Source organism: Otolemur garnettii, unplaced genomic scaffold (assembly GCF_000181295.1).
Source record: "Otolemur garnettii isolate 467f Iridium unplaced genomic scaffold, OtoGar3 scaffold00005, whole genome shotgun sequence".
Classification (NCBI taxonomy): Eukaryota; Metazoa; Chordata; class Mammalia; order Primates; family Galagidae; genus Otolemur; species Otolemur garnettii.
This window is the reverse complement of record NW_003852400.1, coordinates 4,465,581-4,492,684: the sequence shown is the minus strand read 5'-3', so window position 1 is coordinate 4,492,684 and position 27,104 is coordinate 4,465,581. Positions and strand designations below refer to the sequence as shown.

Below are 27,104 nucleotides of genomic sequence, written 5' to 3'. Positions count from 1 at the left end.
TAGAGTGCCATGATGTCACAGCTCACAGCAACCTCCAAGTCCTGGGCTTAGGCAATTCTCTTGCCTCAGCCTCCCAAGTAGCTGGGACTATGGGCATCCACCACAATGCCCAGCTATTTTTTGTTGCAGTTTGGCCAGGGCCAGGTCCAAACTCGTCAGCTTCGGTATATGGGGCTGACGCTCTACCCACTGAGCAATAGGTGCTGCCCACTGCTATGAAATTTTAGTAAGAAACAAATGCAGATTTACAAAGACTTTAACATTTGTTTTATAATCGAATTTCCATCATGCCATTCAAACATCTAATGTAAATACAAAAAACAAAGCTAACACTAATTTTCCAGTAGCTTTCCAGATTAAAAAGAATAAAAAGCCTTTTTTTCAAATTGTGTATCATATTGATTAAAAATTATTTATTCTTCCCAAGAAATGATCCAAATCTGCAAGAATTCCATAACTTTTTCTCTAATGTCAAGGAGGTAAAGGGTAACACATACCCTTTATTAGAGCTGCAAAAGTTGTCAGAGTAGAGTCACATGTTAAAAGTCCTGACAATTTAATAGTGAGTAGATGTGGTGTTTGTTTTTCCATTCTTGGGAGGGGAAGGAAGGCATGGGAAGGAAGGCATGGGTAAACTCACGCTTAATGAGTACAATGCACACTATCTGGGTAATGGGATCACTTATAACTTTGACTCAAACTGTACAAAATCAATTTATGTAACCAAAACATTTATACCCCCATAATATTATGAAATTTTTTTAAAAATAGGAAAAATAAAAGCACAAAAACATGGACAAATCAAGCTAGGGAAGGCCATGAAGGAAGGGTTCTCGTGCATAAATGCCTGAGAACAAGAAGTATCATAAAAGACTGAAAAACCATAACTCTGCACAGAGGCTACAGTAACCTTACACGAAACATACTTTTTCTTTTGAGTTGCCTACCAACTCTCTGTCCAACTTCAGACTGGCGTCACCCTTGTTATTGATTCTTGTAGCCAAGGATAATTATGACATAACAATTATGTAATCCTCATTTTTCCTTTAAAATCCTTTGCTTTTCTTTACTTCTCCTAATATACAAAGTTTACTAAAGCATGAGATTCTTGAATAAAGATAACTGTCCTTTAGAGAGCCCCTCTCTTTATTTAGGTTGACATATCTGGGCTCAGAAGTAAGAAAGGAAGCACAATCATCTTTGGAAGGAATCAGTGATTCTTAGAACCAGTGTACAATAGTCACATGAGTCCTTTGAGCTTTTTGCTTCCAAATCTTGCCTTTTCTGCCCTGGTGAGTTTTCCTTCAGGCCAAATGAGAATCTCCCTTTTTGGTAGATGCTCTTGACATTATTCAGGATCTAATTTGGATAAGGACAAAATAATAAAGAACCCTGCACCCCTCCTGGGATATTAAAAGATTATATTTTGTCTTTTCTAGGAAGCTTTTTCTGGTGTAAGGATAAGCGTTCTACTGGCTTAAGTATTCTAGTTTTTACAGACTTTATGTTTTGTCTTTGAAGCATGTCTTTTTGGAAAATTCACTTTTGATTCTATATGCCAGACTTAATTATTTTTTTTGATCTGTACACCTGGCTTAAAATTTTTTGTGAACATTCTTATCTTGGTTTCATTTTGGTTTAGTCACATGTGTCTATAAATGATTTAACTCTTCTCCCTTCTTGTTTATGAAAATCTTCTGAGAACAAAAATAAACGTCCTAAATGGCAGACACAAGGTAGCTAATTAAAAGTCACTAATGGCAGTTGCCACCATCTAAAACACTGGTCCAAATCCCTAATATTGTCTGACAGAACTTATAGAATTTGTTCTTGCTCTTGACAGATTACTAAGAAATAGAATAGGATCCTTAAGTTTTAAAATACATGACAAAACAACTTTCCTTCAAAGATTCTGGCCAGCTATGTTATGGCTCATTCTCCTCCACATTTTTAAACTGACAGATTATATACAGAAGAAATCAGAGCTCAATGGCCATTATCTGAACTCTCTAAACTTGTTAAACTATAGCCAACTACGAAGTAAATGTAAAGCCTTCTAATTTCCTTATTTTTTAAACCTAATTTTTCAGCTTATGTTGAAACAAACTCACTACTTATGGCATCTTAGCCAAAACAGAAAGAAAAAGGGGAAAAAAGCCTAAAAGGCTTTCAAATTAATGATTTTACAAATTAAAACAGTTGTATGGCAAATGATCAACTTAGACATCTTTTGGAAATGCAAATTTAGGTTTGCCTGGCTTACAAGTACTTAGCCTGATAGAAAAGTTAAAGGACTAATACTTTTAAAATAAAAAATCACTAGATAAATATTTATAAAGGTAAGGCTCTTAGATCAAACAGGTCAAAAACTAGAGCTCAGAATAATATAAAATACCTTTTTGGCTTAAAAACTGCTTTGTCTGCCATGCAGAGGACTAGACAAAGGAAAAAAAAAAAAAAAAGGAAAGAATTTTATTTACTTTTTTTTGAGATAGAGTCTCAGTCTGTTGCCCTGGCATCATCATAGCTCACAGCAACCTCAAACTCCTGAGCTCAAGTAATTGTCTTGCCTCAGCCTCCCCAAGTATCTGGAGCTACAGGTGTCCTCCACAACATCTGACTAGTTTTACTGCTTTTGGTAAAGATATGGTCTTGCTTTTGCGATATCTAACTCCTGAACTCAAAGCAATCCATCTGCCTCGGCCTCCTAGAGTACTAGGATTATAGGCACAAGCTACCTCACCAGGCAAGAAAAAGAATTTTCAAAAACCCTGTTAAAATGCTTTTTCATCTATACTGACTAACCAAGCAAACCAGCCCAACAAACAAAAGTTAAATAAGTAGATTTGTTACTAATACAAGGCCACTTGGAGATTCTGATTTTATAATACAATTCAGCTAGTCTTAGCTAAAATATAAACATTTGAATATTTAAACTCATTTGAAACTAAGGGCTAAAAAGAGTTTGGGTTTTTTTGTGTGTGTGTGTTTTTTTTGTTTGTTTTTGGTAAATGAAACTGCTATGAAAACTGCTTTACCCCAAATTTTGATCCACAGTCTTCATAAATTGCCTATCAGGGCAAATAAAATATAGCCATGTGAACAAGTTCTCTTTTTCTAGAAAGGCAATTTGGATCTAACTATCCTTTTATAATGTGGTAGTTAATATTATTATGTTCTACTATTCATGAATAAAATTCTAAAATGAAAGCTATAGGGTCTCTGTTGTTATATTACGTCCACATGGTAAAATCTGGCATAGTCAGCCAGAAATGCTGTTAAGGAATTCAATTCAGATTGGCTTAAATAAGGGAGTACTCATAAAAATTGTTAAAATATATAGTAATTAATTCAAAAGTCTTTTAGTTCATATGACTTAAATACTACTAAATTTTTATAAACAATCTGATTTCAAACTTGCTCATTAAATATAAATAGGAATGTCTTAACAACTGTAAGCATACATTTTTGGATGGGTTTACTGGCAGACAGTTTTACATTTACCTTTAACTAGATGTTTTTGTCAAAGTTTAACTCAAATAAATCCACCCTAGTAACAAAATGATCTTTCCTTGTGTAACTTTTTGATAAATAAGAGTACAGCTGCTGCTGCTGCTTCTGAGTTACTGGCAAAATATTCATATACTTATCTTATGTTTCTTACTTAGGTAAACAGCTGATATTCACAGCTATAAAAAGGATTAATGTGAAAACAGCCTGAACAAATGATAAATCTTATCTAATATCTCAGTTTTCACAAGTTATCTAGTTATAATTGTTAAAAATAAATGAATAAGGTAAATGTAAATGACAAGTATTTGTAAATAAATATTTATGCCATAATTTCAAAAATATTAAGGTTATATTAAATTAGGTAACAATATTCAATAAATATCTGGATCATTTCTAATTAAGATAAATACTGAAAAATAATTGCTAAAATAAATGTAAATTTTTGATCAGGTGCTTTAAATATTTTGACATCTTAGACAAAATTCCCCAATATCAAAATTCTAAATTAATTTTCTTTTTTTTTTTTTTTTACCTAGAATTAACTTTGGAATTTTCCAGTTGGGCCTCTGATAAATCGCAAAGGATGTATTTTTCGTCTTGTAGAGACAGTAAATGATTAGGCTTATTAAAAACTAGATCTTCTGTTACATTTGTGGGAATACTATAGATACGAATGCTTCAAAATTGCATAAAACTCTAGAAATTAATATGTCAAGTCATAATTCTGGTTATTATGTTATATACCACAAAAAAAGTAAAATTTCCTTGTCAATTTCTGGTTATGGTAAGCTTTTTTAACAGTGGCTATTTTAAATTTCTGTTATCCACAGTTATGGTTTGGATTTTTCTCTAAAAGCATATGTAATCAGATTCATGAAGAAAGACTCTAACAAGTACTCTTAATATAGGTTTCTAACAACTTTATCATCAATGGACTACATAAAAAATTTTCAGAACTCCAATAAATTGATAGGTTCATAAAACCGTAAACCAAGATAAAACAACAAAAATTAATTACTTGAGATTGAATAACTCATATTGTTTTCATGACTTTTATTTTAAACACTGTTCTTAAAAGGTTTTAATTTTAAGATTTAAAAAAATTTCCTCTCTTAAAGCTATCTACAGTTTACAGCAATTTGATATAGTATACATTTGTGAACAAGGGTGAAAAACCTTTGCTTCCCCCCTCCCGTATTTGATTCTTCCAAAATTCAGAGACTACTCATGAGTTTTCTTATTTATTTATTTAGCAATATGGTCATTTACGTAAGTTCAATAAGAATTTGCTCTCTCTTTATAACAACGTTCAATTGGAGACACTGGTTAGATTACCAAGGCTTTGACTAGAATATCATATTTGAAATGTGCACAACTGATTCATTTCAAAGACTCCAAGCCTTGTATTAAGTAACTATTATCACTTTGTGGCAGGCCCGGGAACTTCAGGACTGCAGGTAAAACCTGCTTTAGTTTGGCTTCCTAAACTCAAGATTGCTATGTGATCAATGTAGAAGGAAAAAGTTATGTTTCTAAAGAAAAGATATAATACTAGATTGTAGCTATTACATTGTAGCCCTACACATTATATTCCAGTTATTATTATTAAATATCTACCTATGGACTAGACTAGATCCTTAATTCTTGTAAGTTCTTACAATTCAACTTTCTTTCCTAAAATTACTGAAAATGGGAACTACTGTTCCTAAAGTTCTACAAACAACAAATTTTAAGGAACAGATCTCTTGCCTGATAATATGGGCCACACAGAAACCACCCAATGCCATAACCACTGACATTCAATCATATATCAGAATGAGAACTTGACAGGTTCATGCTATAGACAGCTTTTCCTAAAATGTCAGAACAAGACACCATATTAAAATGAAACTCTTATCTCCTCATATCCTATCTTACTTGACGGGATAATGGTATAATTAAAATTTCACAATCAGTAGCTTCTCCTAGGAACTCAATAAAGCCTGACCTAAAAGATTCTTTAGGCTACCTAGTGGGTAACTTTGCAATACCCCCAACACATCTATTGCTCACTTTCTGTTTCAATTCAACCCAATCATGGGATACTAGATGATAAAATTACTCTATGTTAATCTATTGGTTAAATAAGAAAATATCTGTGCTACTCCTAATATACTACATGTTTTACCTGGATAAATTCTTCTGGAGAAGTTGAGAGCCATATATACAATAAGAAAACTGTCCGCATGGTTAAAAGAAGTATCACCTAATTTTCTATGATCATTTTATTTATTTAATTGGTTGCCTTTAAGCCTGTATTAATGAACCAAAAGCATTATGCAAACTGGGACTATCATATTACTATAAATTTTACTTTGTATTTTCTTTTTTTTGTGGCTGGGGCTGGGTTTGAACTTGTCACCTCTGGCATATGGGGACGGTGCCCTACTCCTTTGAGCCACAGGCACCACCCTACTTTGTATTTTCCTTTTAAACTTTGCACCTGTTACCTATTAAATTTATGCAGAAGTACAAGTCATCACAGAACAATGCTGGCCCAGCACTCTGCCATGATAGCCAAAATAAAATTGTACTTCACTCCTAGCCACCATTCGTTCCTTCCAACATGCAACCAGACCAACAATCCAGAACAGTTCCATCCTAGCACCAAGAGATAACAAAAACCTAACTATAGGATAATTAATGAGCAATTCTTCTGGAGAAAGATCTTGATCATAAGAAGAAAATGTAAAAGTTGTTGAAATAAAAATAGAGTCACGTGTTAAAAACCCGGACAGTCAGAGCCAGGGAAGGCATGATGGGACGGTTCTCATGTACAAGGCCTGATAACAAGAACTATCACAGAAGACTGCAAAAGCCTCAACCTTCCACAAATGCCATCACAATCCTACACACACACACACACAAAATATTTCTGTGAGAACATCTGCCCTGCCACTGTTTGTCTAACTTCAGACTGGTACCACCTTCTTATTGATTCTTACAGCCAAGGATAACTATCTCAAAATAATTATACATTCCTCGTCCTGTTTCCTTTAAAAACCTTTGTCTCCTTTACCTCCTGGATATGCACATAGTTTATCATGGCATATGTATTCTCATTGCAATGCCCATTTCTGAATAAACATATTCTTTAAGAGAGCCTCTCTCTTTTAAGTTAACAGAATAAACATCCCAAATAAAGATATAGAAAAAGTACATACATACTAAAGAGAGAGAAAATTACCTTGATATTTCCCTGAGATAAACAGTTTGCATGGCTTTCTTCAAATGAGGTTCAATATTTCTCCACAGTTTGCGAGTATCACGTTCACTTGCTACCGTAGGGGAAGAAAATTTCAACAATTTATATCATATAAAAATTTTTCCCAAAAAAATATTGTTAAGTAAAATTACATGGTTACCTTCTCCTTTAACCACAGGTTCGCAATATTTAGGAAAATTAAGTACTGCCTGTAAGTAAAGAGAAGAGGGAAAAAGCACTCAATTATCACAAGTAGAAATTTATTTTTCAAGTAGAATTTTTAATTACAATTCAAGCAATTTTATTTAAATGCAACTGCTCAAATAAAATGTAATATATGAGTTGGGTATGGTGGCTACATGCTAGGACTACATGCTCCTGTAGTCCTAGCTACTTAGGAGGCTGAGGCAGGAGGATCACTTAAGCCCCCAAATTCAAGGCTGTAGTAAGCTATAACCATGCCTGTGATGAGCTACCACACTCCAGCCCAGACAATATAGAGAGATCCTATGTCTTAAAAAATGTAATTATATGAAAAAAATGTAATTATAGCTTATCACTATAATATTAGAATAGCAAAAACATCAATCATGGAGTACAAAATACAAAATATTCTTTAATTGGTTACATTCTCTCTATTATTAGCATCTAGATATAAAATAATACAATGAGGAGACCAAAGTCCTTCACCCAAAATATACTTATTTACACCTATATTCAGAGTAGTTACAAACACAAGAATAGCTCTGAAAAGCTGTCTTTTGTGGAAAAGATTTGCATCTATAGAAGAAATTAAGTGAAAAAAAAAGAAGCAGATACAAAGAGGTTTTCTCTGAATACCCTCCCCTCTTGGATCTAAGAGAGATGAATTCACAGGATAAAGACCAGAGTCTGTCATCTTTGAAGGTCTCACAGGCTGCCATTTATTCTTCCTTAGAGCCGCTGCCTGTGAGATTTCGCTGGCATAAAAGGCCCTTCTTCAACTCTCATCCCATAACCTGTTTTGCCATGCTCCAAGTCCTTCTTTATGTAAGGTCAGGATGGTGTACAAACTTCAACCATTGGACCATTCCTAACTCTTACCACCACCACTGCTTTGAGCCACAGACTATATGATTTCCATGCCCAAATGCATGTTAATACACTTGTATGCCCTTTTTCTTCTGTTAATCTATTATCAGTTTGTTTTATAGACTCAAATTCTCAAACATGCAAGGGAAAAATTTAAATTTCTGTATAATAACAAAGCATAATTTCACTTTTAGGTCATGATTCTATCACATAGAACCATAAAACATTTAATAAATGTTTTTGGTTCAGGGAGCCTGTTTTGGCCTGTGGCTCAGGGAGTAGGGCACTGGTCCCATATACCGAGGGTAGCAGGTTCAAATCCAGCCCTGGCCAAAATTGCAACAACAACAAAAAAATAATAAAATTAAATTAAATTTAATAAAAAACCCTCAAGTCCAAAGAATTAATTGTTGTTTTCCAAGGTTTGAATATTCTTGTGAAGTAAATATCATCTAGTTCATTACTACTGAAAGTATTTGGCTCGGATGCACTACCTGAGATTGTTAGCAAGTTCTTAGCACCATCCCAGGCACTCCTCAATCAGAATCTCTGAGGACGAAACCCAGGAGTCTACGTTTTAGCAATGTCTTGAGAAATTCTAAGTCTAAGCAGCACTAAATAATCTTAACTACTTAGTGTTTTTTTACGAATAATACTGGAATTCTACTTCAAGATAGTTTAAGCAAATTGACAAGAATATACTTATGCTATTTATTAATATTAATTTGGTCCCAAGTATTTCATGTCAAAATAATTCAATGAGGCCTAGAGAAAAGACATAAATAAATCTTTTACATAGTGTAAAACTCTGTGTGCCTGTGGGCAGATTAAACATAGTGAAACTATAGTGTAACTATGTAACATCAAATTAAGAGGATACCAAAGAACAAAATCATTTTTGCCTCTTCATTAAAACATAAAAATGAAATCATAAAAATCATTTTTTCCTATTTTATTTCATATAAAGCAGTAATTTAAAGCAGAAAAATCCTCCAAATTCTACTAATATTACATGTAGAGATGAAGGAGTAAGATGAGGAAATTTTTTATTTCAGCTAACTTTCTTTTTTGGGGGGGGGTTTGACCAGGGCTGGGTTTGAACCCGCCACCTCCAGCATATGGGGCCAGTGCCCTACCCCCTTGAGCCATAAAAGCAATTTTCCCACAGAGCTTGCAAAGGAGCATTCACTCAAACTAAAACTTTGATTTCAGCCTTGTTATACCCTAAGCAGAGAACTCAGCAACACAGTGTCTGGACTTCTGACCTATAGAACTGTGGGCTAATAAACGTGTATTGTTTTAAGGTGCCAAATTTGGCATGATTTCTTATGCAGTAATGAAAAACTACTATAAACATTAGAGTATAAATAAGAAAATAAACAGCAAAACCAAGTAAACATAATTTCTGAATTGTTTGGCTTTTTTGGACCATCTACACTGTATTTCCTATATACTGTAGAAACAAAAATCAGAACTGAGAACATTTGCATTAAAGTTAACTTAGAAGAATTTTCATTAATCAATGAGGACTTTGTGCTAGATCTTACTAGTCTGGTGCTCAACATGTGTTAACTTATTTAATCCTCCAAAGGATCCTATGAAGTAGGCTTACTATTGTCCCCATTTTATAAATCTCCTTCTGCGATGTGCCAGAGAAACCTCAGATGTCAAAAGAATCATGAGCTTAAGTCAGACTTGCCCTGATAATCAATCCTGAAGCCAGGCTGATATGAAAAAATAAATAAGCTGAAATTCTGACAAAGAAGGAGGTATTTACAAAGTCTTAAAGTACTTCACCACCAATACATACTAATTTCAAAGGAAAAAAGATATCACCTTACTTAAAACATCGAAATGGGATAATGATCAATAATGGGATAAACTGAAATGCTATGCCACCTAAAAGGATGCAACAAGAACACAGCACATTTCTGTGATGCTCCTGTCATATGCATACCCTAAATCTAATCCTCAGGAAACATTAAACAAATGCAACTGAGGGAGATCCTACAAACTGGCCTGTACTCTTCAAAGGTCTCAAGGTCAGGAAAGTCAAATGAGGACTGTTCCCGATAAAAGAAAATTCAAGAGACATGACAACTAAATGCAGTGTGTGATTCTACACTCAATTCTTTTGCTCTGAAAAGACATCACTGGGACAAGTGGCAAATCCTGAACAGACTCTGAGGACCAGATTGTAGTAATAAAACAAATTTTCTGATTCTGACTATTGTACTGTGGTTATATAGAAGAATGCTTTTGTAGAAAATGCACACTAAAGTATTTAGAGATAAAGGGATATCAGATCACAAACTTACTCTCAAATGGTTTGAGAAAAAAGGTGGGAAAGCTCTTTTTAGTGTATTTGCAATTTTCCTATAAATTAGAAATTGCTTCCAAAATTTAAACTATTCAATATGTTCATTATCCTGGAATTACTATATCTAATAAAATAATTAAAGCAAACTATGAACCATCAGTACCAACAAATACACCTATGATACAAAAAGAATTAAAGGCCAGAAATAAATTAACTATTCAAAAAGTACCTGGGAAAGGTGTTAAATACTCACGTGGGCTTATTCCACGTTTGAAGACGACTATGTGACTTCTCAGAGTATACCACAGCTACACTGAACATGAATGCCCTCAAATGAAACGTTGAGCAAAAGTGCAGACAGATAAAAAAGAACATATACTGTATGTTTACATTTACGTTACATAAAGTTCAAAACAATAAAACTAATCTGATATTAAAAATCAGAAGAGTGATCTGGGAAGAAAAGAAGTAGAGATTGAGAGAAAGCATGAAGTGGGCTCATGGAATGCTGGTGATTTTCTACTTTTTACAATGATTACATTTATACATACATTTTCATTTTGTGATTAATTTATTGAAGAATACATTTATGGTCTGTGTGTGTTTTTCTTTATGTATGCTATACTTTAATCCAAAAGTTAAAGAAAAAGAAAAGAAAAATAAACCTAACTACATTGATTAAAGACTTGTTCTTCTTGAAGTACCCTTAACCAATAGCTCTTGTCTATGCGGAAAAGTTATCCTCATCCATAAAGTAATCAAAGATATAAGAAAGTAGTAGAAAACACCCATTAACCCCCATTTTATGACATCTGACAAAGCAAATCTAGCAACAAATGGAGTGATAGCTGTTCTGCCAGATCACCCCTCAAACCTCTCATTTCTTTAATGTATAGTATGAAGCTGCAGCAGATATTAGCAGTCCCCATACTAGGCTCTATTTTATAATCTTGGAGATAGTAAGATCTTAACACATGTTTTTACGTCCATGAACTTTTGCTCAGCAAAGGAAGAAAAGGAATTAAAATTAACTGATCCACAACAGGGATCAGGCATGTTACGTGTACTCCTTCTTAGCTACACAGGAGTCCTTTGAGGTAAGTATTATACCTGCATAACAGATGAGAAAACTCAAATTCAAATGGTTAAGTGATTTCCCCACGATCACACAGCTAGCAAATGAAAGAACTCATGTTTCTTCATTTGTAAAATGAAAACATGTAATATTACTTCCTTCATAGAATTGTTATAAGAATTAATATTGTCAAAAGGGTTAAAACAGTGCCCAGCACACAATAAATGCTCAATAAAGGCTGGCTATTAAGAGATCTGGTTTAGTACTTATGAGCACATGCTCCAGAGCCAGATTTTATGATTTCTTCTTCACAAAATTTTATAATCTTATTCATTTCTCTCACTACATTTTTCTCTATCATATAACAATATGGTAAATAAAATAACCAGTATGGAAACACATTAGTGATACCGTCTTTATGAACCTACTGATAACTAGAGATCAGATTTACAACCATTTTAGAACTGTGACAATCTCTTCCTTATCAAAAAAAATTGTTTAAAAAATTCTGTTACAGAATTTGAGATTTGAGAATGCCATAATACTGTGAAGTAGTCAGATATTAGGCTGGGTTGGTCCACTGCATTGATACACTTCCCCCTAAGTGAAGAGGTCCTGTATCTTCACTCAACCTTAAGGAGGCTGCATACAGACCCCACTTTCTAAGCCTAAGCAGGCTCACAAGCCAGCTTGAACACAGACTACATTCTCTGGGGCCAACCAGGCTCATGAAAACCAGCTTGATCAAATGTTCCATCTAAATTGCCATTCCCAGAGAGTGGCACACCCTAAACAAAACCACATTCCTACATAAAGGTAGTTTTTAAATTAGCTTCTGCCCACAGGCCCCTGGTGCCAAATGCTTGTAACATATTTTAGACATATATTCCATCTCTCCAAACCCCTCCTGCCCACAGGAGCATATAGAACCCCAGACAGAGGCCCAAATGGGCTACCTGCTCCAGAATCCCCTCTGCTACCTCAAAGGCTTTATCTTCCTTCTCCCCTCTTATCTATCAAGTAAAATCTATCCTTTGCAGTCACAGTGGTCCATGAATTCATTCCTCAATCTCCAACACCAAGGACTCAGCAGAGAGATTCCAGTTACAGCAGGTCAGATGCCTGAGTTATGTGTGAGGTAGCAGAACTCTATCCGCATGTTGTACCAGCTTCCTCCACTGTCCTGCTGCCCAGTGCTGGCTTATCTTACTCTTCAAACATCCAAGGAGCCATTCACCTAGCCCTAGGCTCTAAACTGAGATCAAAACTTCTACACCCTTAGAATGGCTAGATCTTGATCATATGAAATGCAGCTGTATTACTTAACTAAAGTTCACAAAGTGATGATTCCAGAAATTATTTGTATTTCAAAAGAAGAATATTCAAATGAATTAGTGTTATCAGTAACATCTTTACAGAAATTTATTGCTTACAAGCACTTTAATGCAGAGCATATCATTTTATATGCTTAAAATCATCTGAGGTATATATTCTCGGTCCCACTTTAGAATGGAGAAACAGAAATACAGAAGATTAAATGCCATACTGAATATAAGACAGCTAGTACACAGCAGAGCAATTTAATTTTTTTAATTAAATTAAAAACATTTTTTTCCCATTATAACTAGAAGCACAGCTGTTTTAATACTAAGTCCTCTCTTCATTCTACTACTTAAGACTTTATTTTGGCACCCTCTTCCTAGTCATTAAGCTACTAGTTACTGCTACTAGCTACAGGGCCAAATGAAACAAAACAACAAAAAGCAGGCTTTAGAAACTTGACAATATACCTGAAAAGCTGCTTAACTCTAGCTAAGCAATTCATTCATCTCTGAATAATTTCTAAGAAACTTTGATATTTGGAGGAAAAAGAGTTTGAAAATAGTAAATTTAATTTGTGACTAATGTTAAAAAAAATCATGTGAAACTATCCAAAATTCAGCAAATGAACTATTCTATTTGATATTTATATTAATATAAAAACTTCTTCAATTTGCCTTTTTAAAATTATAATTACTATATAGGACTACAATAAGGATTGTTACATAAAACAAATCTAAATGAATATTTATAAAGTTGTGCTTTAATTTCTCCTGTTTGTGTGACCTACAGAGCTATCCTCCAAAAAATTATTACAGAAATCACCAACTCCTTAAGCAAATTTAAAACATACACAGGAGGGATCCCTGAAAAGAATTTTTTTGTATCTGATTTGATAAACTTAGATGAAATATGCCATTTACAAACTTCAAAATAACAGTATCCATTTGAAGAAAAAAAGGAAAATAAATATCTTTATTCTTATACATATGTTCTAAATAGGGAGAGAAATAAGAACATTATGCTGTTTTTCACTGATGCTTAAAGATCTTTCTTATGTTAATCAGTATTACCAGTAATAGTAAAGACTTAAACTGTACTTCACATTTATGAACATGTTAAAAAATTATAACCCCACCTTAAAAATAAAACCATGTGTCAATGAAACACAAAAGATTTCTGAAAATGTCATATTCAAATATGTACTTTTTCTCTTTACATTTTCTTCTCCTAGAAATATTTTTCCTAATTAATTTTTCCTTCTTGTACTTTATAATCTACTTAGAGATGGCTGCCAGCACTGATTGCCACAGGATTTCAGTACTAAAGAGTGATAACTGCAAGTTATTTCCCAGGGAAGAGAGGAGAACTCCATCTCACCCAGGTGGCCTTGTACTAATGCTCTTCTCTCTTAAGCCCCTTCTGTTATCACTTCTCTTGGGTCCCAGGAATCCCAAAACAGTCATCTTCTGGAGGGATATTAGTGATGAGTTTGAGCTTATTCTTTGTTTTTTCCTAAGTGAGAAGATGCTTGAAATCTACACGTAAATCAGTAGCTCCCTGAAATCTAAAACCTCTAGAAATATAATAAATGTGAGCATAATTTTACCTTCTATGCTCTGTCTTAAAAACATATTCAAACACACACTGAATCTCTTTTAAGTAATATTTTTTCAGAGTAAAGAACAAAGCAAATGTGCTAATATAAAATCCGTTACTTTGAAAGTAACTGTTTTCCAACCTCAGATACATTACTAAGCAGATAAAACATTAAGTATTAACTTAAGATTTCTAAAAAGGAAACCAGACATTCTTGTCTCCTTTCTTTCCTATACCCACAATTAAAGAAAAAATGTAAAAAAAACCAAAAAAACACCACAAATCATTTTCTAAAATGTCTGTGAAATATAAACAGCTTTTCCATTTAAAAAAAAAAAAAGTTAGGCCAGGAGTGGTGGCTCACAACTATAATCCTAGCACTCTGGGAATCTGAGGCCCTGTCTCTTACTGAAAATAGAAAAATTAGCCTGGCATGGTAGCTTAGGCCTATAGTCCCAGTTATAGGGAGGCTGAGGCCAGAAAATCATTTAAGCCCAACAGTTTGAGGTTGCTGTGAGCTATGACACTACAGCACTCTACACAGGGAAAGTAAGACTTTGTCTCAAAAAACAAACAACTTTTTTTACAGAACCTTTTATACCAAGATTACTAACCCAAGGAAATGGCAAATAGTAAGACCTGTAATTGAAGCTTCTGACCATACTAAAGTTCATACAGATTCTAGACCCCAATACATACAAAGGCCTGAAAGATATCTGTTACTAAAAAATTAAAAAATAGTCATAAAACTGCCTGTGATTTTATATCTTTCTGTTATTCTTCATTTTGATAATAATGGAATTCTACATTTCCTGCAATTAAAGAAAACAAAAAGGGGCGGAAAGCTACAATACTAATGAATAGTGAAAAGACATGACTAAAGATGAAGGTTTTCTAACCATGTCAAAGTTTATACTAACTCACAGATACCTACTTCCTTATGCTATGTTGGCCTCCAAAGGCTGTATCTAAATTTCCAGAATACAAATTTTTGCCTTTGAGCCTAAATTTACACAATTTCTACACGGAAAAATATTAAGATACATATTGTATATGTTAAGATATACATTTTTCAAAGCAAAGTGCTCGCTCACCAGATGTCTGAGTTCTTTCAAATCCCGACAAACTGTGTAGAAAACCCCAAGGAGAATATTAATGTAGGCAGCATAGAAGTCAGATGAATACTCTGGAGGATGATCATGGGACAGGATCTTTTGAAGGTTCCCTGTTCACAGGACACAAAATAATGTATAATGATGAACATAGCACCCTAATCATACCTTATAAAATTTTATAACGAAGATCTAAAAAAAAATATCCAGGCTCAGCAATAATTAAGGAATAATAAAACTGTTACGAGATTAGAATAGAAAAGTATGATTTTGTGATATAATGAGAAATATATATTTGCTCTTTGCCTGGGTCCCAGGCATAGAGCTTCTACAACCCTTGGAATTTCTTGAATGAAGAGAGGTGGGAAGAGCATCTTTTGTTATTCATAAGCCCCTTTCAAACATATCCAGAATTTAAACTAATGAGGTGACTCTTGGTGGGCCCCTAGATAGCTTCAGGATGAAGACTAGTTGCCAGAGGGACCACCATCTGATTTAGAGGCCTCATTTCCTCATCGCCAATGGTCAAAGACTGCATAGCTAATCAATCATGGTTATATACTGGAACCTCCATAAAAAATCCTAAAAGATAGAGTTCAAAGAGCTTCCAGGTTGGTAAATGCATCCATGTGCTGCTGGGAGGGTAGCACATCCTAATTCCACAGGACAGAAGCTCCTCTCATGCTTAGGACCTCTCTGTACTCTGCCCTCTATGTCTCTTCATCTGGCTATTCATTTGTACCCTTTATAATATCCTTTATAATAAACAGACAATAATTAAGTAAAGCACTTTCCTGAGCTCTGTGAGTCATTCTACAAATTACTAAAACTCAGGAGGGGTCATGGGAACGCCCAATTTACAGCCAATTTTTAGAAGTACAGGTAGGAACTAGGACTTAGACTGTCATCTGAAGTGGAAACAATCTTGTGGGACTAAGCCTTTAATCTGTGGGGTCTGCACTAAGTCCTGGTAGGGAAGAATTCAATTGATTACAGGACATCCACTTGGGTCTGGGCAACTGGAAAACTGGTCATTGGGTGGAGGAAAAATAACGAAACATTTGGTGTCAGAAGTGTTTTGAATAGAAACAATTCAGAAAAAGTAATACAAACTTTGAAACTAAAGTTAAAATGTTCTAAAACAGAATTATTAAATACTGGTTAAGGCAACTATAATGACATCTAAAGAAAATCTTAAGAAATTTATCCCTGGCAAAATCAGTATCAAGAGTGGAAAATAACATAGATTGCAGTTCATTTTTCTGCATATTAAGTAGAAAAAATAGGAGAGGAGGGTAGTATATAAACTGCCACCAAATCAGCACATACTCTTCATTTTTATGAAATGAATTCTAAATTTTTTATGATAATAATCACGTGATTCCAATCCTTACTTTGTCATTCCCCATTTATAAACCATGTTTTCATCCTATAACTTTGGTATCTTTCTCTTCTATTCTATCTCAAACTCTTTATATATAAAATATCAGATATTTATATGTCTTTATATATAATACCAGAGTCCTACCCTTATAGTTTATGCTGGTGGAAACACAGTAGAAGCACAGTTAAAATTAAAGAGAAACAATTATGTATGTGTATTATCTAAAATTTCCCACCCATGATATATGACTCAATTAGTCATTTTCATTCATAATTGGAATATCCTCTGACTTCTTGGTGCAATGGTTTCTCTACACTTCTCAATTAAGAGCTCTTTCCATAGGACTAGTATAATACTTTAAACCTAGTTCTACAAGGTTCAAGTAACTTTGGCAATAATTATAGAATGTTCTGATCTTGTCAATTTTCTTTTAAGATTCCTCTTGGATTTTTAACCACCACATTTTTCATTAGTTTTAACTTCTCTCTTGTTTCTGACAGATATAAGATCAAACAATATATAGAGATTAGTAATGGGAATTTACAAACAGGAGTTTAGAAATAACTATATTAAAGGGATATTTTAAATGCAGTAGTTAACAAAGAACCATTTTCAAAGGTGAGTTTCACATCTAGTATATTATCCAAAGGGACACTAGATGGGAGACTACTGTTGGATATGCATTTTTATATCGAAACTACAGAAAAAAATACACTAAGCCAAAACTTGACTTTGGAGTCTATTTACTTTTCATTCTGACAGAAAACTTTACATACAATATCACTAAGTGTTTTTAAACTGTGCATGGGAAAATATCTGATATACTGAGAATTTCTAAAAGGTAACTTAAAACTTAGAAATGAAAATACTTATATACAGGGCGTCCATAAAGTTCACATACAATTTAAATTTTACAACTATTTTAAATTGCAACTATTTTTTACAACTATTTTAAATCCATGAATTTTATGGATACCCTATATAAAAACCATCAAAAACCCTAAATGAACGGAAAGAGGGATGGAGGAATAAGATGACCAGACAAAAGAGCATTCATAGGCAAAAAAGATAGTCTACCAATGCATGGATAAAAAAATTTGGAAAACGGTTGCATCTCTAACTCAGACTGCACTCCCGAGTGCCTCATCAATATCTCTACCTAAATATCCCTTACAGGTAGCCCTCAGTATCCCACAATTGATTAGATTATCCCATATTGATTAGATGGTGCCACCGGCCCATTTCAGCTCTGATGAGTGTTACAAGAATCAGATCTTTCTAGCTTGGCGCCCGTAGCACAGTGGTTACAGCTTCAGCCACATACACCAAAGTTGGTAGGTTTGAACCTGACCCAGGCCAGCTAACCAACAATGACAACTACAACAAAAACTGCCAGGCAGGTGCCTATAGTCCCAGCTGCTTGGGAGGCTGAGGCAAGAGAATTGCTTGAGCCCAAGAATTTGAGGTTGCTATAAGCTATAACACTATGGTACTCTACCGAGGGCGACATACTGAGACTCTGTCTCAAAAAAAAAAAAAAAAATCAGATCTCTCACTTCATTGCCACAAAAGTAGCCCAGCTGCTTGCTAAATATACTACAGACAAAAATCTCAGAGTACAATTCAATATTAAGCAAATCATGCCAGCTCTAAAAGTCTATATATCCAAACTCATGGGGAAAAAACCCAGAAAGCTGAAAACAGTGCATCACCAGATAGTAAATAAAGGAGAGAAAAAACCTTTTGATTGGTCTCCTGGTTTCTTAAAATTTAGCTATCCAAGTATCATCTAACACACACAGAAAAGCCGTTCCTAACTTAAAGAGGGACTTTTTGCTTTCAGTTGTGAAAGAGAAGAATCCAGAAATACTCTCTTGTAATATGAACAATTAAAAACCAAACACAATATAGCAAACAGCTATTACCAGACATAGAACAAGGAAGTAAAGAACCGTGAAAAAGGGAAGCAAACGAACTGAGTCCTACCACTACCCAGGCTTTCTAACTAGAGGTAATTTTAAGGCTATAGTGCAGGAGAGTTCTAAAAGGAGCTCATTAATTTCACTACGTTAAGAAGACAAAGAAGAGAGTAAAGGGAGCTGAGGCAGCTAGAATTTGCAGAGCAGAGTACCCAAAAAGAAAGAGCTATGCAGAAAAACAGCTCTAGAAATCTGCACAGGGCTTCCCCTCAAGTGTTAGCTGAACACCAATCTGTACGTGTATACAGTAAAACTCCAGAAAGCCAAACAAAATCAATCTTAAAAGAGAAAACAATTATTGGAAACCTGTAGGTTAAACAGTTCCCAGAGCTCACACAGGACTGTGAATCATTCATGCCACCAGTCAGAATTCAGAGACCATGTGAAAACATGGGGCATTCAGTAGAGATTTCAGAAAGACTATCAGGCGTCCTCAAATTACAGCCCATAGGCCACATGCAGCCCACTTAGGACATTTATCCAGCCCGCCGGGTGTTTTTGCCACCGCTGTCTGTCCTGCTTAGCAGCCAACTAGTCCTGGGGCCCGCAGTCTGGCCCTCCAACGGTCTGAGGGGCAGTGAACTGGCCCCCTGTTAAAAAAGTTTGAGGATGACTGGACTATGTCTTAGAAATGGACCAAAATTAGCCCTGAAATAAAGGATACTCTAAATCTTCTCTCTAAAAAACTTAAAAATAACCCCAAAAGGGTCAAATGTATCTACAAGTAATTATAAATGCTTACCAGAAAAAAGTCTAACAACAAAAACCCAATGTCTACAATTCAATAAAAAAAATCACTAGATACAAAAAAAAGTATAATGGATACCCCAAATGGAGAAAAATTAGTAAAAACAAACCCTAAATGAAAGAATAAAATTAGTAGACAGGAGTATTTAAACTATTATAAATATGATCATAGGCTTAAGGATATAAAGGAAAACAAAAGCACAGAGTTCAATCATGAAAAATTTCACAGGATTAACTGCAGATTAGACATTTGTAGAAAAAAAGTCAGCAAACTTACAGACATATAAACAAAAAGTATCCCAAATAAGACACGGGAAAAAAAACATTTTAAATTTAAATACTTTCAGTGGGGCAATATCAGGGGGTTTAGCATACTTATAATACAGTCCATTACACATGAAAAAAAGAAGAAGGTGAGGGGGCAGGCAAAATACTTCAAGAAACAATGGCTGAAATTTTTCCAAAATTGATGAAAATATACATCCACAGATTCAAGATGCTCAACAAATCCCAAGCAGGATAAACAATAAAAGATATTTTCTTTCTGATCTTTTTATTTCTTTAAATCCAGAATAGTAATACTGCGGGGTTTATACTAAGTAGTAGTAAGGGATTATAATAAATGTAAAAGTAAAATGCAGGACAAAAATAGTACAAAGGTCATAAGGTAGGGAATTTCAAGTCACAAAAATTTCAGAGAGTTATCAGAGCATAACTTAACCTATCCTCACTGATAAAATAACTAAACCAAAAACCAGATCAAGTGCATTATAACCTCTCTGAAGGAAAAAAAAAAAATGCATCATCAAAAGACAAGTAGTCTGCACATGATAAAGACCAGAAAACCAAAATTCCACATTGGGTCCCTAGCCATAACTGCTAGCTAAGAGAGGTATCCTTAACATCAGACATCATATTCCTGAAGATGACATATGCATCAAGTTATTACTAATAGATGACATTAATCATTACGATAATCCCTCTGTCCTAGTTCTATGCTTACTTACCCAACCATAATAATTTTCAGCTTAGCAATTCATGTTCCCTTTTCAAATAGCTTTCTGTCTGCTTACAGAGTTTTTGCTCAAAATAAACTTGATGTGTAATAATCAGATTCAACTTGGCTCCATTACATACTTTTCAAAAATCTATTATTCTACCCTCTTTAAAATTACTAAGACCATGTTAATTTTGTCCTCAAACTGTCTAGTATGCTGCTTTGTATCTTTACTTTCAGAATTTGTAATCAAATTCTCTAATTACATCATACTTTTATTGAACTTCACTAAGATGTAGAAAACCAGCATTTTTATAATTTTCTTAAATTTTTTCAGTACTTAAATATTGAAAAATAAACAGAAACCTAAACCTAAAATGGCTCATGGAAAAAACTGAACTACAAAATGGTGATGATATGCATAGGTACAAAGGAATTTTTTAAATGAAATCCTTTGATTTATTCCTTTTCCTCCTACTCTTTTTTCTTCATTTGGTGATCTTCATGGAGGAGAAATAATTGAAAATAAGGACTCCCTTCTTCTATTTTGGGTTGCTTTTTAAAAAATCTCAGTTAATAGCTAAGTCAAGGGAGTGTTATCTGACTGTTCTTGTGAAAAAGGCAAAAATGTGCTAATCTTAACAATGAATGCTCATAACTGATTAGTTTAATGTTAAGGCAGCCACAATCATGGAATGCTGTTTTTTTTTCATTGCTTGCTAACCACTTTACGCTTCATAGTTACAATATTTGAATCAGAAGTATTACCTCTCTATAGTAACATGGTACTTAACCTAAATATGTGGTAAATAAAGATTTCAATACAATTTCAGTATGCTTTGCCAATCTAGTCTGATCCTTACTTGTATAGATGTATAAGATATATAGACATCTTAATAAGCTGACTAAAAAATGAAAACTATTAGAACAAATATGTGAGAACTGCTCATTCAAAAAAATTTAGTAATTATATGAGAATAACCCCTCTCAGTTCCAAAATAAAAATTTTATAAATGCAGAAACATAAACATTTAAGTAAAAGACTGGCAGCAAATCTCAACAGTGTAAGACACCAAAGTGTTCCAATTTGAATATGTTAGCACAATCTTTCAAACAATAAAAACTATTTTACTGGATATCATTTGCCAAACCAATGTTTTAAAATTTACCTATGCTATAATCCGGGAAATATAAGACAAATGGCTCAAAGCATCCAGTATTTGGACGAAACTTTTCCCAAATAATTTCACTGAGAAAGATAACAGTCACATTTCTGTTGGTCTGTAAAAGAAAGAAAAATAAAAGTAACTTTACATTTACAAACCTTAATCAAAGCAGTTATTTTGATTTTTCTTTCAAATAAACCCTGCAAAGTTCTAACATATTACAAATTATTTGCATATTAATAAACCATATTTAGAAAACCTAATCAAGGAGCTCATCCATTTGCAAATTTTCATACATAATTACTTGGAATTTCCATAAAACTTGTAGGTTAATTGACACCAGTTACTCATGAATACTAGGACAGTCATGCAAGGACTTATTTTATAGAATAAGAAAGACATTTGTTTGAATAATTAAAGACAAAAATACTTCTATCAGAATTTTCAAAAAAATCATAAGCTTTCAAAAAATAAACAAACAAACAAAAAAAGCAAAACTCAGCATTTCCCATCATTAAAATAGCTAGAGCAAACCAGAGAAAAGGGAACAGAGTTGAAGAAAGATATGCCATAGTACATTATTAGAAAAATTTAAGATTTTTTAAAGGTTATTTCTACACAAATCATTGAGTAAAACTGATGCACTGATAAATTTCCTAACTTATAGGAATATACTAGCTTTCACTATTTAGAAAAACATTCTTTTGATTAACAAAGACAGCTGAGTTCAATGATTTAAAAATTCTGCAGAAAACAGCATTTTTAAGAAAGAGAAAAAAATGTCAAATGCTTTTTGTCTTATAAATTCACTAATTTTTAATAATCTCTAAACTTTTCTTTCTTTTTTTTGAGCTGTTGAGCTGTTGCATCACAGCTCACAGCAACCTCCAACTCCTGGGCTTAGCTGATTTTCTTGCCTCAGCCTCCCGAGTAGCTGGGACTACAGGCACCCGCCACAACTCCTGGCTATTTTTTTGTTGCAGTTTGGCCAGGGCCGGGTTTGAACCCACTACCCTCAGTATATGGGGCCGGCACCCTACTCACTGAGCCACACGCACCACCCACCTAAATTTATTTCTTTACTGGTAGAGCTGAGATTACCACAAATGTTTCAATTTTCTTCTGTTTCTATAATTGAAACTAAGAAACAGTGAAAGGCTGAAACAGTGCAACTATTGTGAAGGGACATACGATCAATATTACTGGGCATGAGGAGAAAAAACATGGTAAAAGCCAAATAATAATATCATGAAAAGTTAGTGAAGTTCTTTATTAGTTTTAATAAAGAAAACTGGTGAGAAGACAAAAACACACTCTGAATACCAGATGGAGAGTCCTGCAGCAATGCAAGCAAGGAAAAATAGTGGATGAGGGTATGCCAACAGAACAAAACAAACAAAACACACAAACCTCCACAAATAAATAAAAGGAAGTAGGAGACATCTATTCAAAGAGGCAAGGTCTCTGATTTCAGTAATAAAATATGGAGAGTTAATGAAACTGGAAAAGGGTAGACTATATGAGGTCCACCAACTCCACAAGAGCCCACCAACTCTCCTGTCCTCTACATCTCCCTTCCTAAACTGTTACTAAAGTGAATTTAAGGAGTTGGCCTGAGGCTCAGCACTTGTAGCTCAGCGGCTAGAGCGCCAGCCACATACACCAGAACTGGTGGTTTGAAGCCAGGTGGGCCTGCCAAACAACAGTGTCCAAGAAATAGCTGGGCATTGTGGTGGGCACCTGTAGTCCCAGCTACTTGGGGGGCTGAGGCAAGAGAATCACTTAAGCCCAAGAGTTTGAGGTTGCTGTGGGCTGTGACTATAAACTAGTTGTTCTCAAAGCACTTAGAAAATTATAAAACCAAAATAAATTTTTTAATCAAATACAAACTATAAAACACATAAAATTTAAATTACTATTAACTGAATATGATGATAGTGCTGCTTTGCTTAAACTACATCTTTGCTCCCTTTGTGAATATGGTCCTAACAAGAAACAGCAAAGCTTCTGAGTTAAGTATTCCTTCACTAACTGACATATATTAGTGAAGACTAAATTCTCTCACCAATTTTCTTTATTCAAACTACTACAAAACCCTGTTTTTTTTTCATGATATTATTATTTGGCTTTTACTTATGCACAGTTAAGTCCAGCCCTGTTCTTTCCTCATTGGGCCAGGACAATCACAGTAGTGAAAGGACATATAACAAAATTGATTTTTTTCCTCAATGTTATAATGATATGATGTTGAAGGAAACAACATTACTCAAAGATCTGCTGTACTTTAAGTTCACTTAAAGTTGCAGTTTCTAAGAACCTATCAACATGTTAAGTGAAGACTTAATACAAAGCTGAGTTCTCACATTGAGTGGCCATAAGACAGAAATCCAGACAATCCAAAATAGCCATATCATTCTTTTCTTAGATTACTGAAATAAAAAGGAAATTTAAAAATCTTTTTGAGAGTTCAAAGCCTGGCCCACTGCTATTTATTCATCAGCATCTAAGTTCTTTTAATAGAAAGAGGTTAGTTACTTCACAATTAAAAATAAAAAGCTAAAATAATTGAATAAATATTATCCAATAACAAATTGCTTTTACTATGAAAAAAAGTACTTTCCTAATAAAATGCAAATTAAAATTATACTAAAATACTAATTCTTACCTATCAGATGGCAAATGAAAAAATTTGACAATATGCTCTACTGATTAGGTTGTGTGGAAAACCACTCTGATACATTACTTACCAGTTCTTGTAACCTAAGAAACCCAGGTAAAATATTTGCTTCCATATCTCTTAGATACTCTGCTTTATCTAGAACCTTAAAACAAAACAAAACAAAAAGTGCAGCATCAAAATCAATTTGCAAAGTCTTTTACAAAATGCTGTGGTTAGAATCTCTTCCCTACAATTCATGGAAACGTAATCCCCAATGCAGTAGTGTTGGAAGGCGAGGGTCTCATAAGAGGTGATTAGGTCATGAGGACTCTGCCCTCATGAATGGGTTAATGTTGTGATCAAGTGAGTAAGTTAGTTATTGAGAGCGATTTTATTATAAAAGGGCTTTCAGCCTCCTCTTGCTCTCTTGCTCTTGCCCTCTCTTGCTCTTCTACTTTCACGATGGAAGGAGAAAGAAGGCCCTCATCAGATGTAGACTCTTCAATCTTGCAGTTCCCAGTCTCCAGAACTGTGAGAAATAAGTCTTTTCTTTATGAATTACCCAATCTATGGTATTCTATTATTGGCAACACAAAATAAGACTCAGACAAATAACTTACATAATACATGTACACTGCAAAATTCAAAACATGAACTTTACATGTTAAAACAAAAACTACTGAATTAACTTTTAAAATGCTATTTACACGCATAGAAAGACAAAGGTTTATCTTACGGGCATTCTACCAAAAAACTGAAGACGTAAGGTGCCCTGTGAACATTTTCTTAAGTAGATAAGAAATAAAGCCAAGATTTGCACTTTTTTATTTATTTGTATTTATTTACTTGCATTTTTTTGAAAAAAGATAAATGTCTACCATGTGCTTAAAATTACAGGTTTTTCTGATCCAAGTTCTGAATTTCATCATATAGAACTTTTCTTGCTTTAACTTTGTAAATGCATAATAAACCTTACTAACTAAGTGGATAAATGATTTTAAGAAAGATGAAATTTGTGTTCAGTGTAATGATAATGTTATTGGGATTATGTTTTTTAAAAGGTTCTATCTTTTAGAGATAAGTGGTGAAGCATTTATGGAAAGATGATGCAGGGAACAGTGAATGGAATACAGGTGTCATATGTTTGACCACATGTTAATAATTATTGTAACTGGATAATGGGTACATTACACTATTGACTTTATATATGTTTGAGATTTCCATACTAAAAAATGTAAAAAAGTCTTAAGAAGTCATCAATAGCCCATAAAAAAAATTCAAGGTCTTAATGCTATCTAAAATATTTAGTTTAACCTTTGTTTTTTACTTTTTATTATTGAAATTTTTAAATGCACACAAAAGTAAGGGCACTATTACCATGAACTTTCATAAATCACTCCTCCAACCCCAAAACCTTCGACATAAAGCCATTCTTGTTTCTTCTATACCACAACCTACTTTTCTCCTCTACCATTTTGCTGGATTTTTTTTTTCTTTTGGAGACAGAGCCTCAAGCTATCTCCCTGGGTAGAGTGCTAGGCATCACAGCTCACAGCAACCTCCAACTCCTGGGCTCAAGCGAGTCTCCTGCCTCAGCCTCCCAAGTAGCTGGGACCACAGGCATCCACCACAACACCCAGCTATTTTTTGGTTGCAGCCATCACTGTTGTTTGGCAGGCCCGGGCTGGATTCGAACCCGCCACCTTGGGTGTACACGGCTGGCGCTTTGCCACTTGAGCCACAGGCGCCAAGCCATTTTGCTGGATTTTTAAAAACATCATCTCATCCATAAATATATCAGTATTCAGAACTAAGAGATGAAGACTCTCATGGCTACTATTTATCACATACTGTATGTAGTCATGTGTATGTGTTATAATCCTTGATGCATTATTGGGATAAAGAATGCATGTAATACATTTTTGTATCCCAAAAGCACATTGTGCAGAGCACTGTACATAACAAATTCAAAACAAATATATAAAAAGTGATGTAATAAACAATCAGTTTTCAAATAAAAGATGATATAATAAAATTAAACTACTTACAATATATACAGTCTGATCCTTGAGATTTTCAGCTTCAGTTACTTGTTTAAACAAGCGAACAAAGTCATTTAATGTTTCACAGTTTATTTCAGTAGAAAATGCATCCTCTGAAGAATTAAAATGATTTAACTTGTTCAAAATTTGTTCCAAAAGCAACTTCAAGGTAAAGCATTCAACACAATTCACAAAGACATGTGGGAGCTGAAAACAAAAACCAAAAACGTATAAATAAAAAAGAAAACACATATACAATAATGGTTCTGCTGGCTATTCTCCACTTGCTTTTCTCAGTCTGTATCACACCACTCTCCAACTTGCCCTGTGCCCCAAAAGGTTGACGGCTACAGTCTAAATCAACTAGACTCTAATTTTCTAGCTTTGGATGGAGAAGCCAGGGAAGAACCAGCAGCAGACAGAAGGAGAATGGTAGGAGAGAAAAGTTGGATATGTATTCCCTTGATTCCTATACCCCCTCAGCTGGTCCACCTGAGCCAGCTTGGTAGTGGATACACTATACAATCAAAGGTCACAGCTCCAGGTGGGCAGCCCCTCTTCTAAGGCCAGAGCTCGCTGGGTTCTTATAACAGTTGGGGTGGTAAAGACCTCAACTTTTGTAAACAGGCCCTTCATTAAACTCACTTCAACTATTTCTTTGAGTTTGCCATTTGTTTCTTATAGCTATTCAAAGCAAATATGTATTTTCCTCTCAAGTATTCTTATAAAGAAACCCAAACACGGCTCGGTGCCTATAGCTCAACCGGCTAAGGCGCCAGTCAGTACACCTAAGGTGGCGGGTTCGAATCCCCAGCCCGGACCTGCCAAAACAACAATGACGGCTGCAACCAAAAAATAGCCTGGCATTGTGGCGGG

The 27,104-nt window shown here is 34.3% G+C and overlaps 1 protein-coding gene across 1 annotated transcript in view; it reads right to left on the bottom strand.

Annotated features, from left to right (window-relative positions):
- ORC5 (origin recognition complex subunit 5) overlaps positions 1-27,104 on the bottom strand; it is a 79,016-nt gene that overhangs the window by 45,240 nt on the left and 6,672 nt on the right. Inside the window, exons 3-8 of the mRNA XM_003782606.2 lie at positions 26,235-26,435; positions 24,275-24,349; positions 21,531-21,642; positions 15,237-15,367; positions 6,918-6,966; positions 6,740-6,830 (exon numbers count right to left, since the gene is read on the bottom strand). Of these exons, the coding sequence (XP_003782654.1) occupies positions 6,740-6,830; positions 6,918-6,966; positions 15,237-15,367; positions 21,531-21,642; positions 24,275-24,349; positions 26,235-26,435 (659 nt within the window). The remainder of the gene's footprint in view (positions 1-6,739; positions 6,831-6,917; positions 6,967-15,236; positions 15,368-21,530; positions 21,643-24,274; positions 24,350-26,234; positions 26,436-27,104) is intronic.